At 49.4% G+C, this 21,083-nt stretch overlaps 1 protein-coding gene across 1 annotated transcript in view; it reads left to right on the forward strand.

Annotated features, from left to right (window-relative positions):
* The window catches only part of LOC141078044 (SWI/SNF complex subunit SMARCC2-like), a 61,371-nt gene that overhangs the window by 23,143 nt on the left and 17,145 nt on the right, over nucleotides 1-21,083 (forward strand). The window contains exons 12-15 of the mRNA XM_073564850.1: nucleotides 12,017-12,146; nucleotides 15,598-15,752; nucleotides 15,888-16,022; nucleotides 17,151-17,469. Of these exons, the coding sequence (XP_073420951.1) occupies nucleotides 12,017-12,146; nucleotides 15,598-15,752; nucleotides 15,888-16,022; nucleotides 17,151-17,469 (739 nt within the window). The remainder of the gene's footprint in view (nucleotides 1-12,016; nucleotides 12,147-15,597; nucleotides 15,753-15,887; nucleotides 16,023-17,150; nucleotides 17,470-21,083) is intronic.

Raw genomic sequence — 21,083 nt, forward strand, 5'->3', positions numbered from 1 at the left:
TCCCTCAAGACAAGGCTCGGGCTCTCCGGCAGGGAGTTCGGAGTCTTCAGCAACCAGGCCCTCACACGATTCGATTTGGGATGAGGGTTCTAGGGAGCATGGTAGCGGCAATAGAAGCAATTCCGTTTGCTCAATTTCATCTTCGTCCCCTGCAGCACGCTCTCTTGGCAGCGTGGGACAGGAGTCCGTTCTCCCTAGATCATCAGTGCAGGTTGTCCTTTCAGGTGCGACGAGCACTTCAATGGTGGACGCGCGACTCCTCTCTCCTTCAGGGGAAACCCTTTCCTCCAGATTAATGGTTGGTGATCACTACCGACGCGAGTCTTCTCGGTTGGGGAGCAGTATTTCGCCATCACACGGCACAGGGGCAGTGGTCGCCCCAGGAGGCTTGTCTTCCGATCAACTTGTTGGAGATTCGAGCGGTGCGGTTGGCGTTGCTGCATTTTCAGCACTGGCTAGCAGGACGCCCAGTCCGGGTCCAGTCAGACAACGCCACGGTAGTGGCGTACGTGAATCACCAAGGAGGCACGCGCAGCAGGGCAGCCATGCGCGAGATAGAGCATGTACTCCGTTGGGCCGAGAGGCACCACTCAGTAATCTCAGCAGTTCACATACCAGGCGTGGAAAATTGGGCAGCAGATTTCCTGAGTCGGCAGGGTGTCGTGGCCGGGGAATGGACCCTGCACCCCGAGGTCTTCCAGCAGATTTGCCAACGGTGGGGGACTCCGGACGTGGACCTGATGGCCTCCAGGGAGAACGCCAAAGTGGGCATGTTTGTCGCTCGGTCCCAGGACCCGCGAGCAATCGCAGTGGATGCGTTGGTCCTTCCATGGAGCCAGTTTCGGCTCCCATACCTGTTTCCCCCTCTGCCACTTCTCCCGAGGGTCATCAGAAAGATCAAGACAGAGAGGGTCCCGTCGACTCTGCTGGCTCCAGACTGGCCCCGTCAAGCTTGGTACGCGGATCTAGTACAGCTCCTCGCAGACGTGCCATGGCGTCTACCGGTACGGTCAGACTTATTGTCCCAGGGGCCGATCTACCACCCGAACTTAGGGGCCCTGTGTTTCACGGCATGGCCGTTGAATCTTGGATTCTGACCCAGGCGGGGTTTGGGCGTGAAGTGGTTGCTACAATGGTTAGCGCCCGGAAGCCGGCCTCGGCGAGGGTTTATCATAACACTTGGAAGGTTTTCTTTCTCTGATGTCGAGAGCACGGGGTTGCGCCTTTGTCCTTCTCGGTTCCCAGCATCCTGGTGTTTCTGCAGTCAGGCTTAGACGCAGGTTTGGCCCCGAGTTCCCTGAGGAGACAGATATCGGCCTTGTCGGTTCTTTTCCAGCGAAAGATCGCTACCAATATGCAGGTCAAGACATTCATTCAGGGGGTCTCTCATTTGGTGCCCCCCTTTAGAGCGCCCATAGACGCCTGGGACCTTAATCTGGTTCTGGGTGTCCTGCAAGAAGCTCCGTTTGAGCCGTTGCAGGAAGTCGCATTGTCATACCTTTCCAGGAAGGTCGTGTTTTTGGTAGCCATAACTTCCATTAGGCGGGTCTCGGAATTGGCAGCCCTATCCTGTAGAGCTCCGTTTCTGACTTTTTTTTAAGGATAAGGTAGTCCTTAGACCACCGCCGCCGTTTCTGCCGAAGGTTGTGTCCTCTTTCCATATTAATGATGACACTGTTTTGCCTTCGTTTTGTCCAGCTCCGGTACACAGAGTGGAGAAGGCGCTCCACACGTTGGACCTAGTAAGGGCTCTCAGGAGGTACGTGTCAAGGACAGCACCTTTTCGCCAGACAGACTAGTTGTTTGTGATCCCTGAAGGGCGCAGGAAGGGGCTCGCAGCCTCACGGTCGACCATAGCCAGATGGATTCGCCTAACTATTCAAGAGGCTTACCGTATCAGAGGCACGCCGATTCCAACTGGAATAGGGGCGCACTCTACTCGGGCAGTGGGCGCCTCCTGGGCGCTTCGGCACCAGGCTTCGGCAGAGCAAGTATGCAAGGCGGCAACCTGGTAAAGCCTGCACACGTTCTCTAAGCATTACAATGTGCATACTCAGGCTTCGTCAGATGCGAGCCTGGGTAGGAAAATTCTCCAGGCAGCAGTAGCACACCTTTAAACAGGTGGGCATGCGGTTTGGATTGGTGAGTGGCTCCCACCCAGGGACTGCTTTAGGACGTCCCACAGTCTCTGTGTCCCCAATGAGACGAAGGAGAAACATGGATTTTTGTGAGTACTCACCGTAAAATCCTTTACTCCGAGACGCTCATTGGGGGACACAGCACCCACCCTGATAGCCAGTTGGCTTTGGTTTATTTTGGTTAGTGTAATTCTTTATTGTAGGGTGGTCCTTTTTTCAGACATATGATTTTCTGCGGTAAGGCTAATTCGCTCTCAGCTTCTCCTACTGCTTTTGCACTAAACTGGTTTCCGGCCGCTATCGGGGCGAGGGTGTATGCGGCGGAGGAGGAGCTAATTTGTTTTTTGTATACTTAGTGTTTTTGTATACTCCAGTCGGCAGTAGCACACACCCACAGTCTTTGTGTCCCCCAATGAGCGTCTCGGAGAAAAGGATTTTACGGTGAGTACTCACAAAAATCCATGTTTTTTTCATATGGCCCACCTCCCCTCTACCTGAGCTGGACGGAGGAGGATGGCCGGGGAGGGCTCCTGCAGCGGCGCAGGGCTGGAGCCCTTAACTTCTCCCGGGGCCGAGATGGGCGTGTCTGGCAGCGGCGGATCCGGTTCCCAGCCTGGGGTCCGGCGGTTCCGCCCACCACCCCCCGGGCGGATGGTAAAAATCGAGGCCGCGGCTTCAGCCGTCGCTAGGCCGCTGCCGGAAGTCCCCGCTCCCGGCGTCTCGTCATGGCAGCCCCGCCCCCCGTGGCCTGGGCGGACGCTGAAGAAATTTAGGTCCCGGCTTCAGGCCGAAGCTAGGCCGCACACGTAAGTACCGCCCCAGGATCCCTTTTTCTTCCGGGGGCCTGCCTGCAGTTGTGGCATGCAGAATGAAGCGACGCCTCGCACGCTAGGACACAGGGGACACAGGACTGGGGTAAGTGCTGCCCCCTAGCCCCACAGAGAGGCCACGCTAGGAGAAACGAAGAGCGCCCTCCCCCGGCGGTTTTTTCAGCACGGATGCCTGACAGGTACAGCATGTCAGGAAAACCTAAGGCATACGTTTTTATACTCTGCATGCATCTCCTGTCGGTCCGCTTTTCCGCAGGTGCAGACCAAGCGAGTATGCGAAGCCTTCGAGTCTGAACGCGCTCAGGAGCCCTCCCCTGCGACGGAGCCCATTGTACCAAGTCCCCCGGAATGGGCGTTATCACTGTCGCAATCTATGGCGTAACTTACGAGAGCAATTGAGTCCCTTCGGGCCCCAGATAAGGGCAGGGACAGTGGATCGCCTGTCTTAGAGGGGTCCTCTACCTCACAGGAGCCTCCGGCCTGCAGGGGCTGCTCTCGCTCCAGGCAGACCTGGGGGAAACGAACCCACACGGCGTCTCCCGGTCCATCCCGTGCATCGGCATCCGTGAGCTCTGCTTCTCGCTCCCCGTCACCAGCAGTCGATAGCGAGCAAGGCTCGAACTACAACTCGAACGAACCCCTTGACCTAGATACGGCGGGTGGTCAGGAAACAGTTGACAGTCTCAAAGAAGCCGTCAACCAGACTCTGGGAATTGAGGATGGATCCACTCTGGCTTTGGGCCATAAGGTGTCATTTAAGCGAGTCAAGCGTCCCCATAGAGTATTTTGGACTCACCCTGAATTTGAGGACATAGTGCAACGACACAGAGAATGGCAGGACAGGCGTTTCTCGGGCCAGAAGGCACTCGAGGCGAGGTATCCTTTTGCCCCGGATCTCCGTAAAAAGTGGACGGAATCCCCAACGGTGGATCCACCTGTGTCGTGCTTGGCTACAAAAACTCTACTATCCGTACCTAGTGGTTCTTCTGTTAAGGATCCCACTGATCGTCTCATAGAGAACTTGGCTCTCTCAGTGTTTGAGGCATCAGGATCAGCACTCTCTCCCTCGTTCGCAGCAACGTGGGTAGCCAAGGCCATAATTTCATTGACTCATTGAATTGAGCCTTGCAGGACATAGACCTACCAGCTTAAGTATCAGAAATCGCAAATCAGATAGCCATGGCGGGGGACTACTTGATCAATGCATCTTTAGATGCGGCCAACTGCGCGGCACATTAGGAGAGCTCTATAGTTAAGGACATGGCGGGCCGATTCAGCCTCAAAAAAGTCCTTGACAGCGCTACCATACCAGTGTGGCTGCCTGTTCGGAGAGAAGTTAGATCAGCTCATCTCCGACTCCACAGGAGGCAAGAGCAGTTTTCTTCCTCAACCAGTTTCAGGCGTGTTTTTGGGCCTTTCGCAACCCCGGGTGGACGACAGCGGCTAATTCCGCCGCGTCAGGGAGCCCCAACCAGAATAGGGACCGACAGGTCTCATATAGAGCCAACCCATTGGGCAGGATGCGGGCTTAACTAGTCCAGGTCAAGATGATCCAGATCCCAAAGATCTGCAGCCAAATGACTCTGGGCATCTGCCAGGCGACACCAACAAGGTAGGCGGCCGCCAACTCTGGTTTCACCACGCCTGGCTCAATGTCGCACACGACACATGGGTGAGAAAACTGGTGTCCACAGGGTACAAGACAGAATTTGTCAGGTACCCCCAAGGCGACTTTTTTCTTTCCCGTCTTCCCAAAGTGGATACCCGGGCAAAGGCTCTACTAGGAGCCATCGATTCGCTCAGCCACAACGGAGTCATCGTTCCAGTACCGGAAAACGAGAAGACTCTGGACTTCTATTCCAACCTGTTTGCAGTCCCCAAAAAGGACAGGACTGTCTGTCCCGTTTTGGACCTAAAGCTCCTGAACAAATTTATCAGGATCAGACATTTCCGGGTGGAGTCTCTCCGTTCAGTCATATCGGCATTGGGGCAGGAAGAGTACTTGGCCTCTATCGATATCAGGACGCCTATCTACATATTCCCATTTTCCCTCCGCATCAAAGGTTTCTACGCTTCGCCATCAACAGTCTACATTTTCAGTTTGCAGCGCTGCCCTTCGGGCTAGCCACTGCCCCCCAGAGTGTTCACAAAGGTCATGGCAATCCCTATGGCCATCTTGCACTCCCGGGGCATAGTCGTATTTCCCTACTTAGACGACCTCTTGGTCAAGGGCCCTTCAAGGCGGGCATGCAAGGAAAGTGTCAGCATCACGCTAGATACTCTTGCCCGCTTAGGGTGGTTGGTCAACGTAAAGAAGTCATCCCTTGTTCCAGCTCAGAGAATTTCCTTTTTAGGGATGATCTTCGACACTTGCCGAGGGTTGGTAATTCTCCCTCGAGACAAGGCCCTAGCCCTTCGGCAGGGAGTACGGGTACTGCGCCAACCAGTCCCTCACACCATCCGTCTCTGCATGAGAATTCTAGGAAAAATGGTGGCGGTGATGGAAGCGATCCCGTTCGCCCAGTTCCATCTTTGCCCCCTGCAGTATGCCCTCTTGTCATCCTGGGAAAAGAACCCGTTCACGCTCGATTATCGGTGCCGGTTGTCCTCTCAGGTCAAACAGTCACTAGAGTGGTGGACAGTCAGTTCCACCCTTCTTCAGGGGTACCCTTTCCCCCAGATCAGTGGCTGGTGGTCACAACCGACGCCAGCCTCCTCGGCTGGGGAGCGGTTTTTCGCCACCACACGACCCAGGGACGGTGGTCACCGCAGGAGGCACGCCTCCCGATCAACTTGTTGGAGATATGGGTGATCCGACTGACTCTGACGCGATTTCATCACCTTCTAGCAGGTCGCCCCATCCGGATTCAGTCGGACAACGCCACGGCGGTAGCTTACATAAATCACCAAGGGGGCACCCGCAGCAGGGCAACCATGCGCGAGGTAGGGCATGTGCTTCGCTGGGCTGAGAGAAACCGCACGGTGATATCGGCGGTCCACATCCCGGGGGTAGACAACTGGGCGGCAGACTTCCTCAGCCGGCAGGGGCTTGCGTCCGGGGAATGGTCACTACACCCAGAGGTCTTTCAGCAGATTTTCCAACGGTGGGGAACACCGGATGTGGATCTGATGGCCTCCAGGGTGAATGCCAAGGTGTCCGTATTTGTCGCTAGCTCCCGGGACCCGCAGGCAATCGCCGTGGATGCGCTGGTTCTGCCATGGAATCAGTTTCGACTTCCATACCTATTTCCCTCGCTGCCACTACTTACGAAGGTCATCAAGAAGATCAAGGCAGAAGGGGTGCCAGTGATTCTGCTGGCCCCAGACTGGCCTCGTCCGGGCGTGGTATGCAGATCTAGTGCAGCTGCTTGTCAACATGCCATGGCGACTGCCAATATGCCCAGATCTACTTTCTCAGGGGCCGATCTGCCACCCGAACTCAGGGGCCCTGTGTTTGACGGCTTGGTTGTTGAATCTTGGATTCTGACTCAGGCGGGGTTTGGGCGCAAAGTGGTTGCTACGATAGTTAGCGCCCGGAAGCCTGCCTCAGCACGAATTTACCACCTCACCTGGAAGGTTTTCTTTGCATGGTGTCGAGGCCATGGTCGTTCTCCACTGAGATTCTGGATCCCTAATATCTTGGCTTTTCTCCAGTCTGGCCTAGACTCAGGCTTGGCCCCCAGTTCTCTCAGGAGACAGATATCGGCTTTATCCGTCCTTTTTCAGCACAGGATTGCTACCAACTTGCAGGTAAAGACTTTCATCCAGGGGGTCTCCCACTTGGTACCTCCCTATAAGGCACCTATGGACGCCTGGGACCTTAACCTGCTCTTAAGTGTTGTGCAGGAAGCTCCATTTGAGCCTCTACAGGATGTCTTTGTCATACCTTTCCTGGAAGGTGGTGTTCCTGGTCGCTATAACATCAATCAGGCGGGTCTCTGAGCTGGCAGCTCTATCTTGTCGAGCCCCGTTTCTGACCTTTTACAAAGACAAGGTGGTTCTCAGACCAGCTCCTCCTTTTTTGCCAAAAGTCGTTTCCTCGTTTCACATTAATGAGGATAGAAAAATATTCAGAATTGAGAGTCCTCAGTGGTTGATACCTTTTAATGGCTGAAAAGATGGTAACACATTGCAAGCTTTCGAGACTACTCAGGTCTCTTCATCAGACATTGACTGATGATTCTGCTGGCCCCAGACTGGCCTCGTCGGGCGTGGTATGCAGATCTAGTGCAGCTGCTCGTCGATGTCAATGCCTGATGAAGAGACCTGAGTAGTCTCGAAAGCTTGCAATGTGTTACCATCTTTTCAGTTAGCCATTAAAAGGTGTCAACCACTGAGGACTCTCAATTCTGAATATTTTTCTATCTACTGGCTAACACGGTACAAAGATGTACTGCATTAATGAGGATATTGTCTTGCCCTCTTTTTGTCCAGCACTGGTACACCGTGTGGAAAAGGCCCTGCATACGTTAGACCTGGTGAGAGCACTCTTTCGTCAGTCAGACGCGCTGTTTGTGCTCCCTGAAGGTCACAGGAAGGGACTCGTTGCCTCAAAATCAACCATAGCCAGATGGATTCGTTTGGCTATTCAGGAATCCTACCGCATCAGAGGCGCGCCGATTCCAGCAGGGATCAGAGCACACTCTACTCGGGCAGTGGGCGCCTCTTGGGCGCTTCGGCACCAGGCTTTGACGGAACAGGTTTGCAAGGCAGCAACCTGAACCAGCCTGCACACGTTTACTAATATCCATACTGAGGCTTCAGCGGATGCGAGCCTGGGTAGAAGGATTCTCCAAGCGGCGGTGGCGCACCTTTAGACAGGAGGTGCATGTAGCTTGGATCGGTGAGTCAACTTCCCACCCAGGGACTGCTTTTAGGATGTCCCACAGTACCTGTGTCCCCCAATGAGGCGAAGGAGAAACATGGATTTTTGTGATAACTCACCGTAAAATCCTTTTCTCCGAGACTCTCATTGGGGGACACAGCACCCACCCTGCTAGCCAGGTTGGCTTCTGTTTGTTTAATTAATATGCTCTCTGTATGATATTAGGGTGGTTGTTTTCTAGACATGTTGTTACCTGCATTAAGGCTGATGTCTGATTTTTGTTTGATCTCCTACTGCTTTTGCACCAAACTGGTTTCCGCCCGCAATCGGGGCGAGGGTGTATACGGCGGAGAAGGAGCTGACCTCTTTTTTTCACTTGGTGTCAGCCTCCAGACGGCAGTAGCATACACCCACAGTACCTGTGTCCCCCATTGAGCGTCTCGGAGAAAAGGATTTTACGATGAGTTATCACAAAAATCCATGTATTTCCATGTTGGGTTGCGTGCTGTCAAGCAGACAAGTGCCTCTAGGATCAAAGGCAACAGAGAGTCCAATGCTGCGTATTAGCCCCGCTTGGGAACTTCTCTTGGATGGGTGTTTGTCATCTTCTTTTCCAAGACGCATAGCTAGGGGTGGTTAACAGTGTCTCGGTCAAAGAAGTCATCTCCTCTGTTTACAAGATAGTTTACCACTTTCCCACTCGACCCTTTTTTTGGATCTTGTCCCCCCCATGACACCGCCATAAGATCCATTTTTAGCCAGGCCATCACGTCTCTTCTCCAGGTCCCGCTTCCAAAAGCTTTCAAGGGTTTCTACCACATTTGGTTCATCATACCAAAGAAGGACGGCTCAGTGCGGCCCATCCTGGGCCTAATACTATGGCACAAGAAGGACTGAATGTGCCACATCAGGATGGAGTCTCTGTTCTCCTTCATTGCGTCTTTGGAACCCTGGGAGTTTTTGTCTTCTGTGGATACATACCTCCACATTTCCTTTTAGCCAACCCATCTCACCATAGATTTCTCCTCTTTGCGTTGAACCAGGATCATTTTCAGTTTGTAGCTCTTCCCTTCGGCCTGGCCACAGCACCAATGGTTTTCACAAAAATCTTGGCCCCAGTCATGGTCCTGCTTCAAACAAAAGGGATTGGAGTTGCCCCTTATCTGGACAACATTCTCATCAAGGCTTGTACTTGGATAGTCTACAGATTGTCATGTGCAGATTGTCTTCTTTTGCATTGGGAGGATTCTCAACAGGGTGAAGGCCTCTCTGGTCCTTGTGTAACGCTTGCATTTTCTGGGGACTTTGTTTTCCACCGTTCAGGGAAGAGTCTTTCTCCCTGATGAGAAGAGATTAGCTCTTCACTCTGGCATCCGGTACTTAAGACGCATCCGGTACTTAGGACAACCAGTGAGAAACTCCCTCTGTCTCTGCATGAGCAGCCTAGGCAAATGGTGGTGGCTTTTGAGGCGGTTCCCTTCTTTCAGTTTCATTCCAGATCCTTGCACAACACCCTTCTGTCTTGTTGTGACAGGTCTGATCTCTCCATGAATTGACTCGTTCACCTACCGTCTACATCCATTAGTCTCTCAGATGGCGGTTAAAGGAAATATTCGGGACTTTGTAAAAAAAAAAAAAAATGTGCCTAAGCACTAACAGGCAGGTATTTACTACATACCTTCCTATTGCATAGGAATACATGCAGCCGCACACTTCTTAGGGTGGAGCTCAGAGTCAGTCATGGCAGAGGTCATAATATAATAATTTTGGATTGGGCATAGAACAGTGTGCCATTGACCCCAGTGATCCACATCCCTAGAGTATACAATTAAGGCCTCTTTCACACTTCAGTTTTTGGCATCAGTTATAATCCGCCAAAAAGGCGGACAAGCGGATCCGTTGTCAACTGATGTGAACGGATAGAGAGAGAGAGAATGAGAGAGAGAGAATGAGAGAGAGAGAATGAGAGAGAGAATGAGAATATTTGTTTTTTGTGTCCGGCACTCAGAAAGAAATTCAGGTTAAATCAGTGTTTGCAGGATCCGCCAGAGGAAAAAAACGTTACAAGCGCCGTTTTTAAATTTTTGAGGATGGTGACGGACAGAAACTTTTGGCGGATCCTCACAAAAAACGGATGCAACGGACAGCAATCCGCCATTAATGCAGGTCAATGGGAAAAAAACGGATCCTCAAAAAAAATTTGAGGATCCGTTTTTTTTCAAAACCTGCCGGATTGTGACTGATTGTAAAAAACGGAAGTGTGAAAGAGGCCTAAGCCGAAGATTTTTTATGCTGCAAAAGGTTATCGGCAGCAGAGTGGTCGCTTCATCCTGATGTATTCAGCCAGATTTGTCTTCGTTGGTGCACTGCAGACGTCGCTCTAATGGCATCCAGACTTAACGGCAAGGCTATTGCGGCCAGATTACTTGAGAGATGGGTTTCAGTCATCCTGATCGCAGCGGACTGGCTCTCAAAATCCTTGTATGCGGACATTGTCAACCTCCTTGCAAACATTCAATGGATGCTCCCAGACCTTCCACATCTTCTTTCCCAGGATCCGCTCTGCCATCAGAGTTCATGGTCACTCAACTTAATGGCATGGCTGCTGAAGCCGTGATACTTAGCGTATCTGGCCTGTTGCATACAGTTATCCAGACTATGATTAGGGCACAAAATCCCTCCTCGTTGCGTCACTATGATAGCACTTGGAAGGCATATTTTCGTTCGTGTGATGCCAGCGACGTTGCCACAGTGTCCTCCTTCTTGCCAGTGCTTCTCTCCTTTTCGGCCTGGAGTCGCGACTGGCTATTAGCTCTCTCAGGGACCAGGTTTTCGCCTTGGCTATTCTGTTTTAGAGACATCTGGCTTCCAAGCTTCAAGTCACGATTTTCTCCAGAGATTGGCTCACTCCAGGCCACCATACTGACCCCCTGCCCCCTTCCCTCATTTTTGCTTTTTCTCTTTACTGTGATTTCAGCTTTCCACTTTAACCAAGGCATTCATCTACCTTCCTTCTCACCCTTCCTGCTGAGAGAGCTTTGCTTAAGCTGGATGTCCTCAGAGCTGTGCGGTGCTACTTGTCAGCCTCTGCTCTGTTCAGACATTCAGATGCCTTGTTTGTAATTCTGGAAGGCCTGTGCAGTGGCCTGGCCGTCTCTAAAGCCACCGTTACTGGCTTGATTTGGCCATTCTGCAACCATGTAAGGCAAAGGCTAGATCTCCCCTATTTAGGCTGTGGGAGCCTTCTTTCTAAGGTTTATTTTTTTCCTTTTGGTGTAGCTGTGCTTTAATGTTCTTTTGCTTCTCCTACTACGTTCTCATTAACTGGGTAGCTGTGTCCCAGTAGGATAGATGTAGTTTGCTTGGGAGGATCCAACTTCTTTTTTTTTTTTAATTGTGGTGTAGTATGATAGTCAGCCACCAGGTGGCAGCAGACATCCTATAGTTCCTGTGTCTCCCATTGAAGGCTGCGAGAAAAAGATTTCATGGTCACTACTAGTGATGAGCGAGTATACTCGTTGCTCGGGTGTCCTCCGAGTATTTTGGCGTGCTCGGAGATTTCGTTCCTGTCGCCTCAGCTGCATGATTTGTGACTGCTAGACTGGCTGAATATATGTGTGGAATGCCTGTTAGGGAATTCCCACATGTATTCAGCCTGTCTACAGGTCGCAAATCATGTAGATAAGATGCAAAAACTAAATCATGCAAGCATGCCAAAATACTTGGAGGACACCTGAGCATGCTCGGGAAAACCTGAGCAACGAGTAACGAGTATACTCATCACTAGTGAGTACCAAAAATCTTCATTTCTAGTCAGGGCTGGTGTTCTGGTGCTTTGTTTTATGTCTATTCACTGTATCAGTGACTTGCTTGCAGCAGTATCCCAGAAAGAGATTGTACTAGGTCTTATAAGTTCTGTTACGGAGGGTTGTGCTCTCCAGAGATCTGACTGAGAATGAATGGAGCCCATGCTTCACCTTCTCTCCATTCTAAAGGATGCTGCAAAACCCCTTTCTTGGAATCGCTGTGGGTCCAAGCAGCTGAAACCTCAGCATCCAGTAAATTGTTCCCTATCCTATCAACGGAAGAGAACTTAAAAACTTTGTAAAAAAAAAAAAAAAAAATTGCGTGACAAATGATCACTCATGATCAGAGGCTCAAAGTGTTATTTTATGTTGTTAAATCGGTGATCATGCAATTCCCATTTCTGCTATAATCTTTAGGATTCTCCCTGTGAATCGGCACCCGAAGAGGACACAAAGGAACGTGTAATTGATGCCACCAAGAAAGAGGATGATAAGAACAAAGATGTTGACACAGACAAGGACTCTGAGAAGAGCGATGTTGATATGGGTAGGTGTTTGCTGCCTTGAAGTGAAACACACTCATGTTTTCCTAGATCTCCAGCATGTTTATCAAGTATGAAAGGTATTTTCAGGCACACAGATTATAAACCCCTTCGTGACCGGGCCAATTTTTTAAATTCTGACCAATGTCACTTTATGTGGTCATAACTCTGGAATGCTTAAACAAATCCCAGTGATTTTGATACTGTTTTTTCGTGGCACATTATAATTTATGATAATAGTAAATTTAGATTGATATGTTTTGTGTTTATTTATAAAAATATCAGAAACTTGACAAAAATGTGAAAAAAAATTGCAGTTTTCAAACTTTGAATGATTATCCCTTTAATCCAGATAGTCATACCACAGAAAAACATTAATAAATAACATTTCCCACATGTCTGCTATACATCAGCACCATTTTTAAAACTGTAATTTATTTTGCTAGCCTTTTAGGAGGTTTAAAAATGTAGCAGCAATTTTTCATTTTTTCAAGGAAATTTACAAAATTATTTTTTTTGAGGGACCTATCCAGGTTTGAAGTGACTTTAGGCGTGCTATATATTGGAAAACCTCAAACGTGATACCATTTTAAAAACAGCACCCCCTGACATATTGAAAACTGCTGTAAGGTAGTTTATTAACCCTTCAGGTGATTTTTAGGAATTAATGCAAAGTGCTATAGCCGGAATGAAAAAGTGTTTGCTTACCACCTAAATGTCGCTAACTTCTGAACTGACCGCTATAGCCGGGAGACTGTAAGGCCGCTATTTGGCCATGAACAGCTATGGCAAACATCAGGACCACACAATCATGATCTCGGTGTGTCAATTAGATTAAAGTGCAAGCCCCCACAATCTATTAACCATTTATTTGATGTAGTCACTTTTGACAGCAGCAACTAAGGGGTTAAACAGATATGGAAGGTGCCAACACCGATCATTTGTGATACAGCAAGTTGTCAGATATAGTGGACAGCCGAAAGCTGCTGGATTGTCACCTTTATGGGGATGATATTCTCTTATATCTCAGGTCAGTATATATACGTATGGGCGGTCTTGAAGGGGTTTTAAAGCATTGCAAAAACTACCGGAAATGAGTCTTCTTGCTGTTAAAATTCCACTCTCTTCCTGAGCTGTCACACGTGGCGATGCCACCTCCAGCACCTTCCTGCTGCAGATCATTCAGAGCACAGACTGCAGAGCTTCCCTGCCTGTGCTTTGAGCAAGGATTGCTCCAGGGGGGTGAGTGGGAACTAAAACACAAAATAAAGGTAATAAGGGAATTTAGGGAATATTTACAGGGGTAATCAGATTTTTTGTTTTTTAATGCCCAGAAAAGCCTTTTAATATGATTTTGTCACTGTCATTTCAATGATATTTTTAAATACATCATAACCTGGGAGAAAATGTATTTATAGTCTTAAAATTTCCTTTCTTTATTATGTTCTTCGTTGTTTTTTTGTAACGATCATAGGTAGACTGTTTGATTTCTATTATTTTATAACAGGGTTGGTGCCTTATGTAAAGAGAACGTGTCTGCTCTCCTGACATGTCTGGTTTAGTAAATAATTTAATTTCTAATAATTACAGTCACAGCAAGTTAGACAGTACATAGCCGGGGCACATGTCCCCATGTGGTGTAAATGCTGCATTTTTTGCACAGAAAATCTGTTTAACAAATCAAGCGAAGTGGACGTGATTTCATGAAAACTCATGCCCACTGTTTGCTTAAAGGGAACCTGTCAGCAGGATTGTGTACAGTAACCTACAGACAGTGTCAGGTCAGTGCCATTATACTGATTAAAATGATACCTTGGTTGATGAAATCAGTCTTGTGGTTCTTGTGTAATCTTTATTTGTAGTTTTCAGTTAATGAGATTCTTGTGCTCCTGGGCAGCCTGTGCGGGGCGTCATGTGGTGCTCTGCTTACACATTCATCTGTATGGCTTCTGACAGGTGACTGATCCCTCACTAACCCGCCCCATATTTTACATACTGAAAGGCAGCGGCACCTGCGTTGTAGCATGATACGGGGGGATAATATACATAGTTTAATTTTATTTAAGCATATAGTTCTGTTTAAGTTTTTTTTTTTTTTTAAACAAAATGGCACTGGCAGCTGCACCTGCACAGTAGCATCTATCGCATTCCGATAGATGCTGCTGCGTAGGCACTGCCGGCGCCATCTTGATGAAGCTTAATTTTTTTCTTCCCTGCTAAAATGGCCCCAGCGGTGGCTCCTGCACAGGAGCATCTATCGGAAAGCCATAAATGCTACTGCACAGGCTCGGTACCAGCGCCATTTTGTTTGGAAAAAAAAAAACTTAAATAAAACTGTCTAAATAAAATGGAAATATGTATATTAGCTATTAGCCCCGTATCATGTTACAGTGCCGACACCTGCCTGATGAATGTGAGGTTTTTTTTTTCAAACCATATTATATTCAGTATGTAAAATAGGGGAAGGTAACTGAGGGATCAGTCACGTGTCCTAAGCCCATACGGATACATATGTAATCACAGCACCGCATGAAGACCCCACACATTCCCCCCCGAAGCATGAGCAGATCATAAACTGAAAATAAAGATTAAACAACAACCACAAGACGGATTTCATTTCCAGGTATCATTGTAATCAGTATAGCTGCGCCGACCTGACACTGCCTGTAGGTTACTGTGCACCGTCCTGCTGACTGGTTCCCTTTAAAGATGCATTTGAACTGTGCAATTTTGGGTGTTTTTTTCCTGCTGGTAAAAGCACAATTGCATGCTTGTTTCTGCACTAAACATAGCGGTGTCAAATCTGTAGCAAAAACACACAGCAATAATCACAGCAGATTTTGTGCATTTTGGTTCTGACATCTGCAGAAAAAAATCCAAAACAGGTGAATTCATCAAGACTGGCATAGCACACCCTCGCTCTATGCCGGTCTTGATGGATTAAAAGAGCTGCGCGCCTCTTCTGAGTGGTTTGTGCCTATGTGTGCCGCACCAGAAAGGCTACTCTTGTTAGGAACTGGAGTAGCATTTCTGACGCGCCTCTTAGGAATCGGAGTAGCGTTTCTTGAGTAAAAACCGCCGCCACTTTTCAGGAATCAAATGGGTGGACTACGCCCTGCCCCATCCAGATCCGCACATTTTGTCAAAACTGATCCAAAGTTGTTTGGCACAACTCTACATTGCACAAAAAAAGTGCAACTTTTCAAAGCTTTTATCCTTGTCACTGCATTTTAGCATATGGGAATACGACTTAAACGTCCCATGGTTGTTACTTTTGATCTTGACTTGGAAACCTATAGTGCTGAGGAGTCAATTAGAGGAGTCACTTTTATCTTTTTAGCCTTTGGACGAAAGAATTTCACACTAATTGCTAAGAAAATCTAAATGAGGATCACAGCATCAAGAATCCTCCGAGATATACAGTAACAGGATGGTTTACTTTTGTTTCTTTTTCAGCAGATGGAGAGAAGGTTTCAGACAGCAAAGAAGGATCAGAAGAGACAGATAAGGAAGACACTGAAGTAAAGAATAAGGTAGAAAGAGAAATTGGAGAAGGCAACCTGTCCACCGCTGCTGCTGCGGCTTTGGCTGCTGCTGCTGTGAAGGCGAAGGTGAGGAAGATATCTGGTCCTCTTGTCGGCAGCGTTCTGGTATTGTGGGAACCTCAGATGCACGCTCTGTTTTATCAGCGGTTATGTGATATGACATCGTAAATATTCCATGGCCAATTGTTTCTCCTTTCTTAGCACCTGGCAGCAGTGGAGGAGCGGAAGATCAAGTCCCTGGTGGCTCTGTTAGTGGAGACTCAGATGAAAAAGCTGGAAATTAAACTGAGGCACTTTGAGGAGCTTGAAACCATCATGGACAGAGAGAGGGAAGCTGTACGTTCTCATTTATGTTGCCCACTGTTTAACGTTAGCCACTAAGCCATATGATGACGTCGGCGCGAGACATGCTTATGCCATCATCTGCCGGAGATTGGCTGTCATTGTCATCTGCAGTATTTACGTGATCAAACTAATGGAAGGAGGGATCCATTTTCGGCCCATGTCTGACCTCTGCAGGACACATGCAGGGGCAGCTGTTAAATGTGGCAGCTGGGCCCTCAGAATGGCCCCATTGACTGCTATATGATATGTATTTTAAAGGAGCCTGTCACTAGATCCATACTTCCAGAATCACTGGGAGAATGGATCTGGACACTAGCTGTGCAATTGCAGCCAAGTATGATTTACTGTGAAATGCTGCAGAGGAAACCCGGCGGGGACTATAGGGAGGGACCTAATAGTGTGGCCCCCAGCTGGCTTCTCCGCGCACCTCTCCAGGTGATTACAAGTACACCCATTGGGAGAGAGACATTAATCTGGAGTGTGGAGATGCTGAAGTGCCTGTTTGGCTTTTCAAGCCATTTCTCACTGAAATACTGCAGCGTTTCAGGGTGACTCATACCTGTCTGCAGTCGCACAGCCAGGCGCTGATTCACGCTGCCCGTGGTTTCGGCAGCATGAATCCTATGACAGGATCTCTTTGAAAATAAAATTGACCTTCTTTTGATTGGATTTTTGCTTTATAAAATTAATGCAACAGATATTATGTACAAGTATTATGTAAGAAAACATCCAACCAAAGCAGTTTGATAAAATCCAAGTAGTAGTGATAATGTGGTTATTCAAAGACTAGCATGTCAGAGCTGTCACAGAAATGATCTGGGCGTCTTGCTGCAGAATTCCAGTGGCAATTATTTGCTCCCTTGTTTATCGATTGATACATTTCCATCATTGGACTGTGACGCTTGTGTTAAGTTTCAATGAATATATGACAAGTGAGAGTGGTCTTAGCAGCTCTTACCTATTGTATTGCTGGGTGTGGGGGCAATTCGTTAGAGAAAAGGCATCAAGGTTTTCTGCTGATGTGGCTCATCACTGTCTTTTAGTATTTGAATGTGACATTAGACTTTAAAACATTTGTGGCCGACTATCTGGTTAGACGATTTTGTTTTCATTTGGTAGCTGGAATACCAGAGACAGCAGCTTCTAGCAGACCGACAATCATTTCATATGGAGCAGTTGAAGTATGCAGAACTGAGGGCTCGTCAGCAGCATTTCCAGCAGATTCAGAACCAACACCAGCAGCAACACCAGACTCCACCAAGTGGTCAGCCGGTGCCGCCCTCGGCTCACTCCATCCCAGTGCCACAAGCATCTGTCACACCCGGGGCTACAAACACAGCGAGCAGTTCAGAGGGGATTGTTCAGCCAAATGCGTCCTCAGCACAGCCGCCAGTAAATAGTCAGCCGCAAGGAGCCGCACAGCCCAGTCCAGCACACAGTGAGTGACCACACGTCTGCCCTGCGCTATTCATCTTATACTTGTTTAGCATCAACCTTTTTATTTCAGCTTCCTTAAAATGTTCGTCTATCATCTTGTAACATTTCTGTAAAACTTTTCCAATTTTACGATTCAGTGCAATTAAAATGACTTGTCTCCTAAAAACAGTAGATCTTTTGCATACTTCTATGCACCAACCCTTCGCGCCCCGTCATTGAGTGCTATCTTTGTCACACACCGCTCGGGAGCTCCAATAACCATTTTTGATGTCTATACATTTTTACCAATGTCAATGTATCAGACATGACTTCCATTACTGTAGGATCTGACAACTTAGTTCAGCTAAAGCCCCTCATTTCTCCTACGCCTCATTGGGGAACACAGATACCGTGGGTGTTATGCTGCCTGCCACTAGGAGGACACTAAGTAAACCAGAAAAAAGTTAACTCCTCCCCTGCAGTATACACCCTCTCACTGGATGAGATTTCTCCAGTTCTTTGCTTAGTGTCTGTAGGAGGCACTTGGGTCTGGTTTCAGACCCCACTGTTTTTATTTTATTACTCTGTCGCCTTATTGGGGGACACAGAACCGTGTTATGCTGCTGTCCACTAGGAGGCGACACTATGCATAATCTGAAAAAGATTAACTTTGGCTCCTCCTCAGCAGTATACACCCCTGGACGGCGTCAGCCTTCTCCAGTTTTTGCTTAGTGTCGCAGGAGGCACACCTAAGATTTTTTTTTACTCCGTCTTTTTCCTGGATTTTTTTTCCAAAGGACTACAGATGAAGAAAAGAGGGTCTCCAGCGAGACTCCTGGCATGGCTCCCTCCTCGGTCCCCTATTAGGGGTACCCGGTTGAGGTCGAGGTGTCTATTCCCCATGTCGCTCCCTCACCAGTCCCTCGGGTACTGGTTCGAGGTCGAGACCCCCCTCCTTTCTCAGTTCCGTCCGGCTCTGGGTTGAGGTCGAGGCGACGATGAAGTCCCCTGACGGTGACAGCAGCACCCTCCCTAATCCCCCTCTGGGGGTATTAGGTTGAGACATCGCAGGTAGGGCCTGTACCAGGCACCAGGGACCCCAGTCCACCTGTGGGCTCCTTTTGGGACCGGGGGAGGTGCAGCGAGGCGCGGCACTTATCAGAGACCGGGCTCTCTGCAGCAATGGCGCCCCAAGGGACCCTCCACAGGGCCCCAGTCACATATATGGCCCTACCGCCAGCCCTCCTTTCATTCTGGGGGGGTCTGGTTTAAATCCGACCCCCACCCGCGGACGGCCGCGCCGTCCTGGAGCCCTGCTGGGCAGGAGACCTCAAATTTAGGCCGCGGCTTCGGCCTAGCCAAAGTCGCCGCCCCATTCCCGCCCCCCGGATGACGAAAATGACACTGCAGTGTCATAGAAGGGGCGGATCGAGGCAGGAGGGGCGCGCTTTTACATGGCCCAGCGCGCCCTTTTCCAGCTCTCCGCCCCCTTCCCTCTCCACCTCAGAATCCGGTGGCCATCTTGCTGCACCTGGAAGAACGCAGCACAGCAGTCTCCGGGGGGACACAGGACGTGGGACTTATCAGCGCTGGACCTAAGGGGGAGCACCGGTGGGGTAAGATCACAGCTGGGTCCTTGGTACTCAGCTGTGAATTCCTATACCATATAGCGCTCTCCTACTCCTTTCCTCTGCGTAGATACCCCTGTAGGGCCTCCACTAATCAGCCTAGGTACTATGTCGGGCTCAAGGAAAAGAACCAGGCAAGACTGCTTTTATGCAGTCTGCACAGCCTGCAAAGCCACTCTCCCCAGCGGCAGCACGTACCCGCACTGCCGGGATTGTACCCAAAAAACAGGATCAGAACCCCAAGAAGTCCCTACCAACGCTTCTGCGACCGCTACTGCGCCGGAATGGGTGACTCAGATGTCGCAGTCTATGACACAATCTATAGATAACCTGACCTCCACATTACTGCAGGCTCTGCAGGGTCATGTCTCGGCTATGAACGTTACCCAGCAAAGGGACGTCCGGTCTCATGATCAGGGCGCTTCCGACAGTTCGAGGCGTAAGCGGACCCACAGGTCGCGTTCATCTGCGTCCTCACATAGCGATAGGTCTTCCCCCTCCAGGGAAAGACACAGTGGCCTCAGGTCACCGAGGCCGTCCCCTGATAGAGAAGGACAATGCGGATCTCCACAACGATCCCAGACCACGGGAAACCTCCGCTCTAGTTCGTCCGCTAGGGAGCTCCTTAGCGATGCGCAGGACTCAGAGGGCATATGTGACTCCAATTCAGATAACGAAACAGAGAACGCTTTGCTCCCTTGTCCCCCTAGCAATACTGCGATAGTTGAGGATATCGTCTCTTCCATCCTTCGGGTGCTGGACATTTCAGATCCAACCCCGGAAGCACCAGAACACAAGATTTCCTTTGAAAGTGTTCAGAAACCATCGAAGGTCTTCCCTAATCACCCGGAATTTTAAAAAATCCTTTCTAAGCATTTTTCGCAGCCTGAGAAAAAATTTGCCAATCGCAAGTATTTGGAAGCAAAATACCCCTTTCCACAAAGACACCAAGGATTGGACAGATCCGCCTGAAGTGGACCCTCCAGTCTCTAGGCTGGCAGCACAAACGCTTCTCTCGCTGCCGGACAGTTCAACCCTCAAGGACACAGCAGACAGAAGTCGAACGCATGGCTCGTTCAATCTTTGAAGCGGCAGGTGCCTCTTTGGCTCCCGCATTTGCTTCAGTTTGGGCAGCCAAGGCCATCATGGCTTGGGCTGATCTATTGCAAAAGGGCCTTCAAGCTTCAAATCCTCAGCTGGCGGACCAGGCGGTGCAAATTGCAGTGGTGGCAGATTACATGGTCCATGCAGCGTTGGACTTTGCAAGAGGATTAGCAGGAATAGCATCAAACGCCATCACAATCCAGCGTATTCTCTGGCTATGAGAATGGAAAGCGGATGCGGCCTCAAAAAAGTCCCTAACAAATCTCCCGTACTTCAGTGGCCATCTTATCGATGAAAAGCTGGATATCCAATGCTACCGGGGGCAAAAGTACTTCCCTCCCTCAACTAAGACCAAAACGCACGTTTAAAAGGCGTAATCAATCTCGTTTCCGATCCTTTCGGAATTCTTCAGGCTGGTCCGTCTCACACCCAGCACAAAACCGTAATCGTTCCCCCCGCAGGGACAACACACATGCGGCACAGAGGCCGGACAGGAACTGGCAATCAAAGGCAAGCCAGGCAAAACCTAAAGGAGGAAAACCTCAGACTTTTCCCTCATCCTGACTCATGCCCTCTGGAAGACACCCCACTTGTAGGCGGACAACTGCTACTCTTTCAGCAGGTCTGGCTGCCTATTACAGAAGACAAGTGGGTCAAGGAAATAGTGTCTTCAGGATACAAAATCGAGTTTACTACCAGCCCACTGCACAGGTTTTTTCCCTCTGTCCCTCCAAAATCCCCACTCAAAGCTCAGGCCTTCCGTCAAGCGGTTTCTTCCCTCCTGCGAGCAGGAGTCATAGTGCCAGTCCCAGAAGAAGAGCGCTTCCGAGGGTTCTACTCCAACCTGTTCATGGTGCCCAAGAAGGGAGGCAGCGTCCGACCCATACTAGACCTCAAGCAACTC

The sequence above is a fragment of the Dendrobates tinctorius genome, unplaced genomic scaffold, assembly GCF_039654945.1.
Source record: "Dendrobates tinctorius isolate UK_male_01 unplaced genomic scaffold, ASM3965494v1 ptg000492l, whole genome shotgun sequence".
NCBI classification, from domain to species: Eukaryota; Metazoa; Chordata; class Amphibia; order Anura; family Dendrobatidae; genus Dendrobates; species Dendrobates tinctorius.